The sequence below is a fragment of the Echeneis naucrates genome, chromosome 23, assembly GCF_900963305.1.
Source record: "Echeneis naucrates chromosome 23, fEcheNa1.1, whole genome shotgun sequence".
Lineage (NCBI taxonomy): Eukaryota > Metazoa > Chordata > Actinopteri > Carangiformes > Echeneidae > Echeneis > Echeneis naucrates.
In genome coordinates, this window is record NC_042533.1 from 12,379,446 (window position 1) to 12,399,124 (window position 19,679).

Consider the following 19,679-nt stretch of genomic DNA (forward strand, 5'->3'; position numbering starts at 1 on the left):
TTCAAGTCTGTAACAACACTCTGTTTGTGAACACTTTTTGTATGAATTTTTTTCTGCTTATAAAAACTAAGTTGGACAAACAAAAGTGTGAAGTTGACAGTGTTTCGAAAAGGAATTAACATCTGGGTCGCTGGAGCACCAAAAAACAAACAGCCACATGCATGTGTACTCACACTTGTGGTTCAGTTGAGCTCCAAAGCATCACGCAGAGAGTGCTAAGAGAGGTCATAGGTCATAGAAGACACTGCATATGTAAATGTGCACAATTTGGAAAAAATTGTGTGTGTGTCTGGTCCATCAAGTGACTGGAATGTGTTTGTGTGGGCAGCAGTGTTCTGAACAGCAGGACGTGGCTGAAATGTTCCTCCACTGCAGTCTGAAAAGTTGAAAGCTGAGGAGGGAGGCGAGCGTCTGTCACATCACTAGACCTCAGTCAGTGCAGCGAAAAGAAGGCATGACAGAGGCTGCACAGCCTGAGCTGCTCTTTTATATCCTGGAAACATAAATCACATAAGAATAATAACAACATACATTTTTATAACGCACTTTACTAAACGTTTTTAAGGCCTAAAGTTCTGCCTTATTGAGGGTTTTCCGTGCCAAAGTCTCAGCTTCACACCCGGCTGCCAAGATGTGGACAGCTCAGCAGCTCACTCTGAGCTTCAGAAGCTGCTCGCCACAGCCAGAGAACACAAGAAGGGAGAAAGACACGGTCAAATACGTACAGCTCACTCTTGACTGTGTATTCCACGTCATGGCTCGTAGATATACTCTCCCTTGTTGTGAAGAGACTTAAGTCAAAATCTGCTACTTCCCTGAAAACGCCATCACTTCACCGCAGACGTTTCAGAAAAGGCGTCTTCACATATTAACCACAGTGCCGTTGTATTACTTTCAGCACAGTTGACAGTTTGGTTTAGGTTTCAGGGGCAGCGCAGGGAAACATCACATCACCCCCTGGTGTTTGCGTTCAGAACTGTCTGTCTAAATGACACGGATGCTCTCTTCGCTCATTTCAGATTGCACGGCACTCCACAACTGCCAGCCACAGCGTTATCTCACAGCTTCAGATGGTCTGCTTGTAAGTAGGGCTGGTGAATATATGTGCTCCTTAGTGGAGTATGTGTTGGAGAGGGAGAGAGGACAGGACCCAGGGGAAGGGGTGAAGGTCTGAATTTAAGATGAAAAGTCTGTTTATGAGGCTGCGACTCAGTGACTCAGGCACAAACACACAGCTTGACAGCCAATGAAACAAACAGCTAATATCTGCACGTGTATGTGTGTGAATGTGAGGGGTAATTTACTTCAACAGAAACTCAATTTTGCCGCCCTGGTGTGCGTGTGTGTGTGTGTATTGGATGTATAAGCATGATGCTGGATGTGTGTAATGAGGCTGAGTGTCAAAGGGATGTGAAATTCTTTCATTTTGCAATTTTCAGTGCTTTGGTGTTTGCACAGCGGGGAAAACTCCACATTATCTAGAGCAGTTTTTTTTTTTTTTTTTTTTTTTTTTACTAACGATAATTCAAAAGAAACTGAGACCGTTTGAACACGAGAAGTGTTATCTTATTAGCATGAGTGTTCAAAGCGTGTGAGCAGGAGGCAGCCTGCAGCTTTTCTGTCTTCTGTTGACTTAAGTCCTCAGATTGATTATTCTTGAGTTTTACGCTAAAAATGTGAAAAGACTCCATGATGAGTAATAAAAATGAACAAGGGAACCTAAAGTGTACGTTTACATTGACAAACTCTCGACAAGACTTCGCCCACCGCTGTTGTTTAGTTCCTCACATTTGTGACGCATGACTCTGCAACTGTCCAAATGCGTTTTGTGAGATTGCCATTGTGTTTTCAGTTAAAGGTGGAAATATTCAGACCTCATGGCTTTCGGGAAATAAAGGCTCCACTGAATGGACACTTCATAGTCCCACCTATTCCAAAAACACGTCACAGCTCAGTTAAACAACCCTTTCATTTCCCCCAATACCAAATTTTTCTTTATTCTTAAAATCAAAGTACCGATGATAACTTAGATCAACCAATAGAAAATCAACTCCTTCAAATGAACATTCATATCGGGGTCGAGCAGCATCAGCACATCAGCAGGTAATGTCAGAGGAGCGTAACTTGAAGGAGGAACTATTAAGTCTGAACATACTTTAACGTCTGGAAGAAACATCTGTAGACAATGTGTCTTGAATGGTTTAACCCCAATGATATATCCCAACATGTGCCTCAATTATTTGCAACATTTGTCCCATGTCTGTTAACCATCTGCTCTACAGTGAACACACACACATATATAGACTATATGTCAGTCAAAGTGAATGTCTGTTGTCTGCTGTGTAGCCATATTTGTACAAGTTTATACTAGCAGGCACGTAGTCCCCATTCTCTGGATAAATAATATTAAGAAGCTGTTTAATTTTTGGACAGACACACTTAGACAAAGAAAAAGAGAAGGGTAAGTCACATTACGTTCATTCAGGATTTATTCCAGGAGAAAGAACAAACAAAAACAATCAGTCGCTCAGGCCTGTGTCGTCATGGAAACGCTGATATGTGCACATGATTGTCAAAGGCATCTGATATACAAGCCCCGTTAACAGAAAGTCGTCATCATCATCATCACCACAGCACAACAAGTGTGGCAGGCAGCAGCCGCCCCGACACATGAGGGTGTCGTCAACGTGACGACGGTGCACAAGATGGGAATTTGTTGTGGTCACATGCAGAGAGTAAATACAGCCGGCTAACTCAGCAGGCTCTGGACTAGGACATGCACAGGGAGGCTGCCAGGTCCCGCAGAGTCGTAGCGCTACAGACAGTTTTCAGAGGCAGACACACGGATGTCACCGAAGCTGACGCTCATCTGATTGCTGATGCTTTGACCTCCAGAGCAGCTGGTGACAATTAATGAGACACTTGCATGTAGGGAAACACACTTCCTTAGTTCAAAGTATGTGTGAAATGCATGGTCACTTGTTATTTTACATACTTCTTTGGAAGCAGAAGTTGGTAACAGGCTAACTGCACAGGCAAAGCAGGCCGTTGCTCTGTGACCATTTTCCTGCATGTGGCAGTTCTTCTAAAGACGCTGGTGTACACCTCAGTGCAGCACCTGACATGGACATACAAAGATATGCTAACATGCTGTGAACGCCCCACATTCTGCTGAAAACACATTGTCATCTTTGGCTCTGATTAAACCTTGATGAAGCTAATTGTGAATTATGAAGTATTTAAGTTAGCCTAGTTCACTTTTTTTTTTTTACAAGCCCTAACATGATATTCCTCACAGGCTGACCAAATTTAGCAACTTCGAAGAACACGAATGATTGAAAAAGCAAAAGTCCTTGATATTTCTATTTTGAATTTGATTTGTAAGGCTATTTCGCTGTAGGATTCACAGATGGCTAACAGTTCCAAATATCTATTCAACTAATGATAAATTACATCTGGTTCCCACAATTTGTGCTTTTCGCTTTGACAAAGTCTTGAATACCAATAAATATTACTGTGACATTATTCCTGTGTGCAGACAACAATCCTGTCATTTTGGTTCGCAGCATTCCAGAAATTTCCACTCAGTCACAGTATCTTATGATACAGCTACCAATTTGTACTGTTAAAAAAGTTTTTCTGCCTCTGAAAACTATGTGTAGAAGTGAAACTAGTGTCCACTGAGTGACCTCAGCTTCTCATGGACCCAGGCAGCTCAGCCTGTGTTCGTCTTTACATAATACAGAAATACAAACATCATACAAGGGCATACACGATTATGCAAACACTCATGATGGAATTGAACTCTTGAAGTACTTTTCTTTTTTTTTTTTTCTTTTTTTTTTGACATGCTTGTGTTTTCGTCTTTTTCATCTGCACTTCAGCAGCATCTTCCTTTAAAAAAAAAAAAGTCTCCAAGGAGTGTGAGCTCACGAGGTTAAATGAGCGGGGACGAGAGCCCTGGCGCCCAGAACAGTGTGTTTCTGAGTCGGTCACAGCTTTGGATTTCTTCCGTTAGAATGGCAAAAAAAAAAGAAAAAAAAAAGAAAAAAAGAGTAAGCCTGAGTTCAGTGGACAATGCTTTCACTTTCAGTGGGAGTGACGCTGAAGTGGCGGTGGAACACTGATGGCGTTAGACTGTGCTGAGCAGCTCTGATGGCAGTCACACAGTGTTGGACAGTTTCAAAGCAAACTGCTGTGGGGAGTAAAGGGAAAGCTTTTTTTTTTTTTTACATGAAACATTCCATAGAGAATACAATCGACTTCACCCGACACTCACTCACTCATTCACTCCGTCTCACACATGCCTGAAGAGCAAAACATTCGTATATATTGTCTTGAAAATGATCATTCATATTCACAATCTATTTACAGGAGCATCTTCAACATGAAAATATTCACTCAGAAAACATCGCTGTCTCTTTAGCAAACAAAAACTGCAGACATAAAACCACAGAGGAGCATGAACCTGAACCCTCTGCCCGCCTCGCAGCACATTCATAAATCCAATGACATCACATCTAATGAAAGCAGACTTGGCTGACATTTCATTTGCATCCATGCCAGAGAAGAACCTGGTACCATTTTAACCATATAGCTCATTCAGTTGGAATAATGACATTTAAGTGATTAGTAGTAAAGTGACTGAAATCCTACACGATCTGGCAGGAGTTCGGTGTCTCACACTTTCTTTTTTTTTTTATCTATAGCTGCTGATTCCTTATTCAATTTCCATCAAATAGCACTGACACTTTAAAATGTCTAAAAAAATGCATAGCAGTAAATGGGTAAGTGTACATGGTCAGAGTGGATAATCAGAGTAAGGTGATTGTTGGAAAAAAGCCCTTCCGTGGTTGAAAGTTTCCCTCAGAGACACGTGGGTAATTCCATGGGTTCACTGTAAAGTGTGCTTAGTGGAGGAAAATGTAACACAAGACCCAAACTGTAAAAAAGTCAGAATAAATACAGGTTTCTGAAGCCGAGCTGTTTCAACATGTAGAGGGACAGGACACATGGGCGCTGGAAGTGAACTTACTTTGAAACTACTCAGAGATGTGCACATAAAAAAAAAAAAAAAAAAAAAAAAAAAACACCCCATAATAAACAGGTGAACTGGCCTTTACGCACACTGACCTCTACTGTGACAGACTAACCGCTGGGATCACACCCATAAAGAATCTGTCCGTGACAACAAGAAATGTTTGCTCCAGGACGAAGCTGTCACCATAAAGTGAATGAACTATGTTAAATATCAACGCAGCTGACCTGCCGTGTGTATCGCTGTGCGTTCAGATCAAAGCAGCTGGAGTTACCTACTGATTCCTAACAAGATGTCGAGAACACTGTATTAAAAGCCACAGCATTATTTAGCATGCAATTACCTCCTATTTTAACCTGTCTCTTTTTTTTTTTTTTTGTCTGGGAGTGAATGTTTAATGAGAATGAACGGTAACATGGTTGTCTTCTCCTGAACAGTGTTTGTTATAACTCATGAGCTTAAAGGTGCCTGGACTACAACGTTTTCCGCCTCACATTTCAGTCTGAGCGTACAGTTTGTGAATGAGCCAGATGCAGTGAGGACAATTCCAGTGTGATTTAAAGTTTTCCATCCTTTAAAGGGGGATTCGAGTGATTTAGTGGCATTCAAGAGTCACACCAAGCAGACCAAAAAAGACCAGGCCAAAACAATCCGCTGCGGACAATGGGCAGGGCTAAATGTTGCTAATTTGTTAATTAGCATATTAATTACATAATCACTTGATATTTGCATTGAGCGTCTGCTGGTTGACTCAGTTATTCAGATTTGTGGAAGGAACCCTGGATCATCACTCTCCTACCCTTTAAATCAACGCCCGAAAGTGCTGGGTTAGGGTCCCATAATGCAACTGAAAGCGTCTTTCATAGACCCACCTTGAGAAGCTGCAAAGACAACCCTGATGACATCATCAGGGTTATTTGCTGATTTAATGCACTGCTGAAATATTGTAGTTCCAAAGCAGTGCCTTTATTAATGTTAGTCTGAAATGTCAAAGCTACTAAAATAATTAAATAGCGCATGTTGTCACATTTTGAACACTTTTATGTTCAGTTGGAACCCGAGGCCTGAGAGCCACTGGCAGGGAAGGAAGGCTGCACAAGGCCGATGTTGGTGGCCATCTGTAGGAAAAAGATGATGATACAACCACCGAAAGAGCAGAAAAACTAACCACACTGGACTCATCCTTACAGAGCAGAGGGGGGAGGGACACAGGCTTTAGTTGGATAACATTCACAAATGTCTTGTTATGGTTAGTTTTAATCAAATTCTGTACCAAATAGGCTGGGCTTCCCACACAAGGCAACGCAGCGAGCCAAAAGTGAATTCCGCTAAGCTTGTGTAAGTGTTGATTCACTTTTTTTGTTTTGTCGCTCTTGTTTTAATTTGACTTGTCGCTGACTGTGCAAGCCAAACTGATTAAATCTAGCATTATGATTAATGTGCAGATACTTTTCAGCAGCACTCTGTCGAGATAGTTTAAAAAAAAAAAAAAAAAGATTAATGGCAACAGATCAAGAAGAGAAGGTCAGAAGTCTTACAGCTGGAGTTCAGCCCTTTATATTTAGCTCACTGTCTTGAACCGCTCTGACTAGATCTGTTCTATTTCATCAAATGCTGCAGAATGAAATAAATCATTTTCGTACCTTGGACCAGTCTTTGGCTACAATTCACAGTAAAGGGATCAGTAGAATTGCATCTAATAAAGACGTGACAATCTGATACGATTGAGCACCCAGTGCTGTTCACTTCTGCATTCTGAATTATGAAGGCCATTACCGCAATTCAAACTACTGTCAAGACAAGAGTAGGCCAAGTTCAAGTTAATTCAGAGCAATATAATAGCAAAACTTAGATTACATCTAGTGTATCACTTAAATTAGATATTAAAATGTGGACTTAAACACTTTACAGTCTCCAAATAACACACATAAAATGATGTTTTTAGTGTTCAACTTTCCATGATTTGGCCAATGGTGGCAACCAGCTGATCAGGTAGCAGAATCTAAGGTGATGAAGTTTAAAATTCAGTCCTTGGTGGTTCGGTCTGAAACCAGGTCCTCAATATTCAATATTCACTGCAACCCCACTGCTAACTTCTATCGTCCTGGAACTGTGATGCCATGGCGCCGTAACCATGACAGACACACCTAACCCGGGATACACCAGCGTTTGCCAGCACACAGTGCAGCTGCAGTTTTCCCTGAGCACTGGTCGCAGCCTGACGATGCGAGAAAAGGGTAAGATCATGGCTTCATTCGATAATGGACGAACAACGGCAGCTTCTCCAACTTGGATTTTGACTTGGAGGCAGTTAAATATCTCTGAGACGCTTGCTCAACGCTTGAATATTTTAGCTACCTTGAAACTGCATTGCACTGCTTGTGGCTCTTAAGTTTGGGAAGTCAAATGGTAAGCTATCTTTAGCTGGAGGCAGTTCCCCAGTCAATACACATCTCAATCTTCTCCTACACTACCCTAAACCTGCTGCGTGCTTCATAGTAACCTGTACATGTGCCGCTTAAAAGGCAATTGTTATAAAAGTCTTATAAAGAAAGAAAATAATTCACAAATCAGAATATTTCAGACAATAAACAAGTTGTACCATGCTCTGAATTCTACTCTGGGATTTTTTAAATAAAGGTTTACAATCTCAACTCTGTCTGAAAAACAAAAATGAATGGCAGCAGATCTGTGTCTGAGAACATATCTAACCCTCTCTGTGCAAAATAGATAAAGCGCTTACACGTTTTCACATCTCAACAGTTGTATGGTACTTTTAAAGCACTTACAGCAGACATAACGGTCCCATAAGGACGTTGAAAAAAAGCTTTTCTTAAAGGTGCTATGTGTAGCATTTTTGGATGCAATTTAAAAAAAATGTCCCATTAGTTTTAGTAGATTAGTAGAATCTTTTTAAAACGAGTTCGGCCATAGCAGACCTCTGTTCTACATTTCAATCAGATATCTACTTGGTCAGGTCAGAGAAATCTTGAATACTGTGTGGAGAAGGATACTTATTTCAGGAAAAGATAGTGATGGAGGAAACGGGCTGAACAAATGGGTTCTGGGAAAAGGGGTCTTAATCTGGAGAAACCCTTGCACAGTAACATGGCTATGATCTCATTTATTTACAGTCACAATACCAAAGTATCATGATACATCTGATGATGAAATGTTTCTCTGAAGTTACACATAGCACCTTTAAAACAGTCAGTAATAATAGAAAATAATACACTCAGTTGCCAACAGTCAAACCTAAGTTGGAAAAAATCTAAATAAAGTGTTGCAGGAAAGACCAGATTCAAGAGGGAAGTTGAAGTTGACTGACAGTGAATAATATGATGCCAGCAGCCCCTCCTGGGCCATTAATTACTGCTCAAGCTTGGAGCAGTCAACACCCATGTATCATTAAATAGCAACAGATCGCAGCTGGCTCATCCTCAGTGAGAGTCGTGATCATGTTGCTGTTGTTCTGGGGGGTGAGCAGGTGGTAGGTGTGCAGTATGGCCCTGTGTGGCTTAAATCACTGGGGTGGAGGTAAAGTCCTCTGCTCTCCTGGGAGCAGGGCGGGGAACCAGCTGGGGGGGGGGGGGCGACCAAGTGGAGGTACGGTGAAGAGAGAGAGGGATGAAGAAGAGGCTGATCCTCCTCCTCTCCTGTTGTTCCCACTGCCTCACAGCGCTGTGGCCTCCCAGCTAGTTCCCCGCGGCACCTGGCGTCACTTGGTCTCCGTGAGCACCGGGGCGGGCACGGCTGAGGGATGTGGCCGGTTCAGCTCTGCTCCTGCGGCGGGAGAAGTGGCTGCAGATGCCAGGCTGCAGGGTGTGACTGGCGTGGTGACACCTGAGAGGGAGCACTTCGTTTTTTAAAATAGCAACATATTCCAATTTTTTTGCAAACTACTGTTTGCTGAGTTCTGCTGCACTTAGTTACCGATCATTCGCCTGTAAGGCTTTCTATTTTTAGATTGTCTGCAATCACTGCGACAGATTATCACTCTAAATTCTTTGTAATCTTTTGAACAGTTGGTCTTTGATAAGATAGAAAGATAACAACTTTAGCATTAGCTATAGCTAACTAGGTAATTACATTAATTTCACGAGGGGCAGCACAACGGCATAGTTAGCAGCATAGCAGGATTTTAACAGCACTTGCAGCAAACCTCTATTGCTGTCAAGAGCCATGTACTCCCAGAAGGTTATGACAGGTACAGCAAGGAAAACTGTAGGTCTGTTATTCAATTGGAACCTGATTAGCTTACATTTTTGGATTCTTTTTTACTTGATTGGTTGTAATGAAAGTTTGTCTGGAGTTGCAGAATGTGATATAGCTGCTAACATTAGCCCAGGTTCCTAAACAGGGGGGAAATACTAGACACTGGAGCTGTAAACACTGTGATTTTCTCATACCTGTAACCACAAAATGACAGAGTATTTCTTTGGCTATAATGTAGTTGGACACCCTAGAGTTTGCAGTTTAGATGAAAGTAGACACCCTGTTTCATTTAAACCCTGCAATTTTGCTCTTGGTTATTGTAAAACCTAAAGAAAGACAGACTGCACTCTGTGAACTCCTCGTATTGAGTGTTATTCAGCCCGTCACATCACTTCAGTTTGAGAGGAGATCCAGGCCTCCTATGCCCAGTTATAGTTGCTGAATTGGAATTGGAAGGATGCTATTTAGAGAAGAGCTTTAGTGAATAAGTCTTTAACTTTTGGTCACGGACATATGTACTTCTTGCCTCTCCATTGCCACTGATACGACTGACTCATACTCACATTCCTTGCGCGGAGCTGCTATGTTGTTGTCAGTGCAAGAGGTTTTGCTGGCGGCTATGTTGCTGCTCTGGCTCGGAGCCGCCTGGCCGGTGTTTTGGCTCTGAGCTAACTGGTTCTGGCCCGTCTGACTCTGGCTTGGGGCCGGCTTCTGCGTCTGGCTCAGCCTGTTCGGCGAATTGGAGGCGTCCATGCTGCTCCCCATGCTGCTGCCAAGCTGCAGCCGTCTCATGTGTCGAACCACGGCGGTGGCATTGAATGCTTGCTGGAGACAGGATGGAAATGGGAAGACAGAAAAAAAACAGAAAACTGAATTAATACAACAATGCCACTGAAACAGCACTAATTAGATTTTTCAAATTTGATGTGACGTGCCTTGTGTTAACACATCACTAAGGGGGCTATCAGTTCAAGTGAGGCAGTCATGGCTGTCATGGGTTAATTAGCTGAAGTTTTTATTTCAACCTGTTGTCTGGCATCAGATCAACAAACTGTCTCTGATGTAGGATGGAGGATTATTTTTGGTGATTTTTCATTTCACCATGACTTTGAAGTTGCAGACTAGAATCTGCTTTAAATTAACTGACTCTAGTGCTAAAGGGCCATGGTATGGTTTTATCTTCCATCAGAAACATCTGAGGTTCAAATATTACACAGGCTGAATGTACAGTGAGGAGCAAAGTGCTTTTTTTTTTTTTTTTTTTTACATCTGCAGGTTGAAGGAAGGAACGTTGAACGTTGGTGACTCCTGATCATATGACAGGCCATGTAAACAGGAGGAAACACAACTTACCCTCCATTTGCTTTTGGCGAAGTTCTTTCGGATCTGTCGGCTGACTGACTCATGGATGTTCTTACAGAGAGCTGTATCGCCAGCAATCCTAAAACACACACACACACGCAAATTCCTTTTTAACACCTCTGAAAGAGCAGCAATTCCTGTATTGATTTTATGGCTTTTTGTTACTCTTTGTTCAACAGTGTTTGTGTGTGTATGTGTGTGGGTGCTGTGTTTCTCACCAGGGGTGCCTGAGTGCCTGCTCGCAGGTGAAACGCTTGGTTGGATCTTTTTCCATCAGACTGCTGATGAAATCCTTGGCTGAGAGAAGAAAAAAACATTTAAAAGGTTATAAAGTGTCGATAAGTTGAGACACACACACACACACACAGCACCATGAAACTGATTTTTACTGACTTTTATGCTGGTTTTCCAGGTTTTCCCTAAACTAATGGCTCTCACGCTTTTTCACATAAAAGTCCCCTGAACTGAGACTGCTGACTCCCATGTGTTGCTTTATTACATTAAGCGCTTGAAACACTTAAGGGCCCCAGGAGGCCCCTCAAGGACTCCTGGGGGTCTCTAGTCCCCTTGATGGAAACATTGCTAGAAACAAAATATTAAACAAATGAAAAGCTGAGACATTATCATCTTGGTTCCATGAATCACTTTCATGGAAATCGAGCTGAGAATCAGTGGGCTTTTTTAGTTTGGCCCAAAGAGATGGACACATACAGCTGTGGCAGTAACACACTAACATTCTTATTAGTCTGACAACAAGAGCTGGAGGTCCTGGACTTTAAACACATAGTCTCTTTTACTGGCAGGTTATGCACAATATGCATGCACAAAGACACACATTTACAAGAACATTAATTCCAAGCAAGCAATGTCAGAGAGAGGTGGCATTTGTTTCATATATAAGAGCTGCATGAAGAAAACAGGAAGGACGACTGGTGAAAGAAGAAGGCACAGACAGAGGGACACTCACCTGAGTCTGATATGTCGTCCCAGTATGGAGCGTCAAACTCATAGTCGGCTTTCAGGATCTGCTCAAAGAGCTTGGAGTCGTTTTCATCGTAGAATGGAGGATAACCACAGAGCCTGGAGACGAGGAGCCACTGACTGAGTCACTGATTCTAAGACTAATTCCGTTTCTGATGCATTTATTAACTCATTTATACACTTGATATTGTACAAATCAATTTTCTTTTTATTGATCTATCAGTCAGTCACTCAGTCTTTCAAACTAGGCTGAAATTAGGAACCAGTAAACCAGTTGAAAGAACAGCTTTATTCATTCATTCATCTTCTACTGCTTATCCATTTTCAGGTTGCAGGGGGTGCTAGAGCCAATCCCAGCTCACACTGGGCGGGGGCGGGGTCACCCTGGACAGGTCACCAGTCCATCACAGGGCAAACACACAGAGACAGACAGAGACCAACAACCACTCACACTCACACTCAGACCTACAGACAGTTGAGAGTCGCCAGTTAACCCAAACATGAAGTCTTTGGTTGGTGGGAGGAAACTGGAGTACATGGAGGTAACCTACACAGGCACAGGGAGAACATGCAAACTCTGCACAGAAAGGCCCCAGGCCAGGAACCAAACCCGCAACCCTCTTGTTGTGGGGCAACAGTGCTAATCACTAATCACTGCCCCACAAAGAATTTATATTCCTAATTAATAGTTTCCTGCTTAAAGGAAAGATGGTTTGGTTCTGTATTGATAGTTTAAGGGACTGAAAACTATTTGCTTGTAAACTCTAGTTTACTGGTGTTGCCAGCAGCAGTAGTAACTTGATCAAATTGACATGAGAGTACTAGCTGTAGTGGTACACCACAGCCAACTGAACCAACAGCAGAGCTGTTGCTCATCAAAAACATCATCTGCCCCTCATTACTCAAACGCTGGGAGCACCAAGAGATTTTCATAAAAACTCATTAAAATGCCGTTCTCCATCAATACACACACACACACACACACACACACACACACACACACACCAGGAAAGAAGGAAGACGGAAGATCCCACCTGGTGTGAAGAGATACTTCTACTTTCTATCCTAACGTATGGTTGGAGACTCAGATGTCACCCATACCATCCATCCCAGTGAACATGCACAAATGTACACGTGTGTGCACACACACACAAACACACACACACACACAGAGTACCAAGTGATTATCATGGCTGATTACCTGATGTGATCTTTCCACCTGAGCAACAGCTAAAAGCTAACAAGGTCTGAGTCCCAACGCTAATTGTGCTAATTGCCAGCAGGGAGCTACTCTTTCTCTCTCTCTCTGCTCACACACACACAGAACGGCTCTCATATTCATTGGAAAAGCTTAAGTCATTTCACATGATGGTTTATAGATATACAAAGACACACACATATACTGTATTATATTTTACTATGATGGGAAGGAGGGAAAAATGGTGAAAGAGGGCGAGAGACATTCAAATGACATATGAAATATAAATTGCAGACACACAAACCCACACTCTGTACCCCATTAACCTGCTGCTGACCTCTGACCCCTCAACTGACCTCACACACACGCGCGCCCACATAAATGGACACAGATGAAAAAACACACACACGTTATAATAATTCAAGTTGTGGCTTCAGGTGTCAACAGTGTGATACACACTTTAGTGGTTGTGCTCTGCGCGCGCGCACACATACACACACGCAGACTGGCGTGTAGCTTTGTACACATTCTGCACACACCTTGCACACATCACAGCAACATTGTAGTTTTCCACCCTTTGCACACACACACCACCAGTGTGTCTTTGGGGATGTGCAGGAGGTTGGAGTTACACAGCAGAGAAAAAACTAAGAAAACAAAAAAACACAAGTGAAAAAGAAAAGGAGCCTGCAGCTCCATGTCCATACAAGGAAGTTCAGCAGAGCTCCATCTGGCTCTGATGATGGCACACATCAGCAACAGCACCACACACAACGAGACTCTCACACACACACACACACACACACACACACAGATACACACAGGAGCAACAACAGCACACAGAGATGACCAACCACATCACACAGCAAAAACAAGCAGAACAAAATGAACAAACATGGTTTCATGTTCAGTAACAGTGTTGAGTAGAGCTAGATGACCTTTGATGGCATCAGGCTGTTAGCACGTGTTAGCCACTTTAGCATTCATTAGCATTGCTAGCTGTGCAGTTAGCAGTGAATGTCGCTGCTAAAGAGTTGAATGGAAGGAACGTGAAAGTGCTTTGATCAGAGTCCAAAAGGTGGTTTAGTGTATATGCCTTCGATTAAATGGAGGTAAGTCATTCACTTGTTAATACATATTACTGGATATACACATATTGTCAATTTGTGTATATCCAGTATATATACGAACTCACACATGCAGTTAAATAACTGCACGATGAACATTTCACAGTACCAGAAAGAGCTGCCTGAACACATAAAATATGACAGCTATGAATTCTGATCAACGTCCAGTGGAATTTTAAAAAAGCACTTTCAATCAGATTAAAGCTGTTCTGATGAAAATTTTATGTTAACAATAGATCAAGTGAAAATGTGCAATGAACCGATCAGAGAGAGCATCGTAACCAGTGTCTAATCTGCACATTTTTGTCATGTTAGAGATAATAATTACACAGTAATTATGGTACATTAATAATGATAATGATTCTTTGGTGAATGCCCAGATTTCATTTATTCCCTAATGGGTGGAAACCTTCTCAGTGATGAATCTGATTCAACTGAATCACCTGAGACAAAGAAGACATGTGGGTACTTACAGGATGTAGGCGATCACTCCGATGGACCAGCAGTCCACGGCCTTACTGTACGGCTTCTGAGCAAGCACCTCTGGAGCTGAGAGTCAGACAAACACGTGGGAAGTTATTCTTCTCTCTTAGGACTATAAGCCCTCAATCTTGCAGACGCCTGGTTATTGTTTGATGAATTTTAAACCTGGATTATGTTTTCAGTAGCATTTCCCTGTCTTGTCTGCTTAGAGTCCAATAAAAGCAGCGGGGGCCTTTTACATAAAAACGTTAATGCAGTCTCCATCCAAATTAAAATCATATGCCAGTTTAGTTAACGGTGGGAAATTTTCTGCAGGACGTACGTGTTCACGTTCTGTAACTAAAGTCAGAGAGACCTGTGACCATCAGAGTCAAGTCTCTTGGTTTTGGTGAGGATGACTGGTCTGACCTTGCTCTGCAGCTCATTGCCAAGGCCCCAGACAGAGTAAATGAACTCACTATCACATCACCTCACACATACACACATAAGGTTGGCTCAAAATAGAGTTGACACACACAGACAAAAACGCACACAGAAACATATAAGGAAATACCATGTATAACTGGGGCAAAACATAAACTTTGCACGTGTGCTGAATCAGAGTGCTGATATTAGTTTATAGGTCTACCCTGACTCATTGTGAGGGCGAGAGTGTGTGTGTGTCCTTGCTGCACTGGATTCAGAATTACGACATTTTTACAAACTGAGGTCATTCTGTCTGGTGCTAACTACTGACTATAGTAAGTAACATGATATATTTTTTCCATTTTCACTTCCAGTAAAGGATGAGTCTTTTTTGTTGCTGTTGTTGTTGTTGTTGTTGTTGTTGTTGTTGTTGTTTTTATCCAGAACCCTATATACTAGCTGGGACTTCACACACACAGGTTTTCCGGTTAATGAAGTTGGAGTATCTGTTGTGGTTAATGAAATGAATCAGATCTTCCTCTGCCCAAACAGACTGCCCTTCTTGATTGTGTTGTGTCTTGCTATCACAGGCTTGCATATGCTTGACTTATCTTTTTGGGAAGGAAAACAATGAGCCATCCAGCCAAATGTCAGAATATGACCTGTATGAGCTTACTACTGGCAGGCGTACATGACTTTGTCATGCCAATGATAAACACTGCTATATGCATTGTCTGGCAAATTCATAGACCAAACATATAGGAGGTAGAAAGATGGCTGTCCAGGATAGGAATGAGTGGGCAATGATGCCCACGTTACAGTGCCTACAATCCCACTGATCTTGAATAAATCTCAGTAGAAGGCAGTAACTCATCAACTGTCAATCATCCATAGACACTACTCATACAGTTTTACCTTTAAAGTATGTAGTTTTCTTCATCTAATGTCAGACTGATTACAATTTCACATCCAGTTCAACAGCAAAAGGTACAATCACTAAAATTCAAGATTTTCTGTGTTGTCAAGGTCGAGAGTAGTGTTACTTTATTAGGCACTGGCAAGGGCCAAAGCAGAAATCCTCTGTAGGCAAGGCTGTCTCCCTTCAATTTGGCCTTTGTGGTCTATGGAAGCTGGGACACAGCTACTATCACCTCATGAGGTACAGTCTTTGGACCAGCTGCTAACCATGCTGCCTTTATATCCAAACTGTCATTTTCTTACATACAGTTGATAATCTTATTCAGATTTTGAATGTCTGCAGCTAAAATATTCACATATGGCAGCTTTAAGGTTGCTGAAGTTTAATTTTCATCATAATCATTGTTAGTCATTCACTTTGTTATTCATTTCTGTCTTGGTGACAATAATAAACATGTTGTTATAATGACATCCTTATTTTTAACATAATTCCCATCGAATGAGGTTGTTGGAATAGGACAGACGACACTGAGTAATCAAGTCAATTGATCAATATGTTATGACATTGTGTTTCATCAGGATGATAAAATGTTTGACTATTCACAGACTGTGTTGTCGACTGAGCTGACTAAACGTTTTACTAATATCAACAAGATGAGAATGAGGTCACCACTGTCCTAAGTCCCAATTCATTAGATTTTTAAAACATGGCACTTCAAGGCATATCATCCAACTCATTGTTACCTGACATGACTGTGCATCATAGCTCTGAATCTGTCTGTAGGTGTGTTATTAGGACTAATTTGGTTTGCTGAGCTGTTGTGATTCCATTCTGAAGACGTAACAGTACAGTAAAACTACACACACACACTAAGCCGAATTGTCCAGATCTGGTTTTGATTTAGTGAATTTCAGGGTTATTTATACCTGATAAATATTCAGACATATATTGTCTGGAATGGAAATGCCCTGTAGCAGGAGAGTCGGGGAGTGGGAGTCAAGTATGACGCCCAAAATGATGGAGGATAGATGGATGAGAGCGGGAAAGAGAGACACGAGGAGAGTGAATGATGCCAGGATATGACCATTTGCAATCAAGCCCTGAGTGATGTAATTGGATGTGTGCGTGTGTGCACAGATGTCTACATTTGAGTTATTAGTACTTACAGTGATCTAAAAGTGTAATTTCTGAGGTTTTTCACTAAAGAAAAGTAAAAAAAAATGCCAGGAGTTTGGAGGCAGCCAATTAAACTATAATAACGTCAGACTGAAATGAGGTACAGCTGGCCTGATGGGGGAGCTACACAATCAAGTTCAAATGCAAAACATTCAAACGAAAGCAGTTATTTATGATTATGTCCATGAGAGTTCGGACATTGTTTGTCAGAAACATGATCAGAGCAACCAGTCTGTTTGTCCTTCGTCTGGAAGTTTGTGTACTGTCAGCACAGAACATCTGTCTCTTACAGCAACGCACGCAAACAATGAAATGTTTGCATACACACGAACAGCCCCCTGCACTCACACGTGCACACAGTTCCACGCAAATTCATACAAAATATAAACTTCATGCATATGCGTGTCCACGTGTACAGTTTAACACATCCATGCACAACATACACAAACACACCAGCGCTCTTTGTTTACTGTAGAGAAGGGATTTTCTGTAAGGTAGTGATAAGCCTAATAACTGTGGGTCTTTGTAAAGTGTACATAGAGTATTTGGACAACACACACATACAAACATACCCACACACACACACACACACACACACACACACACACACACACACACATAAATGCTGGGGTCCAAATCACACTGAAACTATTCAAATGGCACGTGATTTGAATGTGAACATTACAAGCTAGGTTCAGGTTTGTATCGGAGGCGGTTTGAACAAACATTATAACATATTTTGAAGGAAGGTATATTAGAGCTACAGGATAATAGAAGGGCAATACAAGTTTTTTCTTGAATCATGGTCTGATGAGGATGTTATTTTTGCGTGATGTGCAGTAATAACCTCAGTACTTTAGCACAATATAATTTCAACAGACATCAAGTGTGTAGCTAAGACGCTCAGCTTTGCAGTCAGCTGGAAACGTGACAAAAAGATGTTGCTTTTAACCAGCTCATTAAGGAAATGTTAGGTGAAGTAGCAAGCTGACAGTTATTCCCAGTGGCAGTTGTTATTTCAGCTGATTATACTGGAATCACTGTCAAATGGCTGTTTCCTCATGTTTTGCAGAACTTTATCATGTCACAGTGAAATTGACCTTTTACCTTTGATATATAAAATGTCATCACTTCCTCTGAATACACGTTTCAGGGTTTGTGACGTAATTACAACTGGTGAGTTATGATCGTTGAGTCCAAATAAATGTTTGTTCTAGAAATTATGAAACTCTCTCAAAGTGGCCTTGAGAACACATGAATGATGATGATGAATTTCTCTCAGAGCATGACTTAAATATTACATTCACAAGATTTGTTCATCTTTGAAAACTGATAAATGCTTTTGCCAAATTTGAAGAGGTTCAGTGAAGGTGAGCAACTGAGATATCCTGTTTGGAATTGGATGGACAGACATATATGCATCCAAACAGACTGAGTGACAAGAGTGAACTCAACAGGATGTCACCGAGAAGCATAAATCATATTTGGAGGAGGTGGAGGTGAGGATTTGCGAGGGCTGGATCTGACTCTTTCCTGATTGTCAGGCAGGTCTTGACTGTACAGTAGAAACTGAGTCCATAAACTCGTTTGGAAAAAGGTTCCCTGAGCTAGCAATCAAGTGAGAAGTAGCCACTATTTTCACATAGACTTCAATACAATCTGATATATTTTTACAACCACTTTAGTTGCCCTGATGGTCATCAGATAGAAACAGGTTTAAGGGTCTTCGGCATCTGCATCTGCATCCACCTGATTAATGACTATGCATTTTAAAGGGAGCCTTAAAAGAAGCAGCTGAATGAGTCTACAGACTGTCAGATGAGTGAAGGTGCATTTACTTACCCACATATCCTGGAGTACCACATGCAGTGGACATGACGTCCCCGTTGCCCTCCATCTTGGAAAGACCAAAGTCACTGATCATGATTTTTGACTCATCTTGAGGGTTAAAATACAACAAGTTCTCGGGCTGGAGAGAGGAGAAAGACAGAGAGAAAGATTTTGTGTCCGTAACTTTCAATGGTTTTAATTTCAGGACGGCTACTTTTAATGATTTGTCAGCACCCGACTCTCCCTAGACGCCAATATAACAGACACCTTCTTTTCTTCCACATTTTAGTCTCAGCTGATTTAAGGCGCTTGCTCTAATCAATCCAATCTCCTATTCAACAGCAAATGTGCACCATGATTACCCACAATGCATTGCATTTGCACTTATTGCTGCAGTAAATCACTTGCTACCAAATGGGAACAATCCACTGCATTTCTAATCTGAAAAGAGAGAGAGTTTGTGTATGTGCGTTAAGGCCTCAGTGAAGCAGTATGTAGGTGTGTGTGTGTCCGTGCTTGTGTGTACCTTCAGGTCTCGGTGTACAATGCCCATCCTATGCAGGTAGTTAACAGCATCCAGGACTTGTCGGATCAGCGTGCTGGCGTCCTTTTCTGTGTAGAAGCCTTTTTCTACAATACGGTCAAACAGCTCACCGCCAGACACCCTTCAGAAAAGCAAGTGTGTGTGTCAGTGTATGTGTGTAAAAAACATTATCATACACACACAGGCACACACGGCAGAAATTGGCAATAACCAGGGAGGGGGTTGCTGCTGGGTTGAGATTTCTGGTAATTTATGAGCTGTAGTGTTTTCCAGCAAACGGTGTGTGGAAGCTGTGAGCCATGTGAGCAACACACACACATGCACAAAAAACACATACACACATTTGTGCCATGTCTCTTGTCCATCCATCCTTTTCACACTGTTTTCCAATTGGGTTTTTA

At 41.8% G+C, this 19,679-nt stretch overlaps 1 protein-coding gene across 1 annotated transcript in view; it reads right to left on the reverse strand.

Annotated features, from left to right (window-relative positions):
* Positions 1–5,387: 5,387 nt before the first annotated feature.
* Positions 5,388–19,679, reverse strand: part of camk1da (calcium/calmodulin-dependent protein kinase 1Da) — a 50,761-nt gene continuing 36,469 nt past the window's right edge. Inside the window, exons 4-11 of the mRNA XM_029494910.1 lie at positions 19,261–19,399; positions 18,747–18,873; positions 14,395–14,470; positions 11,583–11,695; positions 10,834–10,912; positions 10,607–10,694; positions 9,817–10,078; positions 5,388–8,881 (exon numbers count right to left, since the gene is read on the reverse strand). Coding sequence (XP_029350770.1) covers positions 8,757–8,881; positions 9,817–10,078; positions 10,607–10,694; positions 10,834–10,912; positions 11,583–11,695; positions 14,395–14,470; positions 18,747–18,873; positions 19,261–19,399 — 1,009 coding nt within the window. The 3' untranslated portion in view covers positions 5,388–8,756. The remainder of the gene's footprint in view (positions 8,882–9,816; positions 10,079–10,606; positions 10,695–10,833; positions 10,913–11,582; positions 11,696–14,394; positions 14,471–18,746; positions 18,874–19,260; positions 19,400–19,679) is intronic.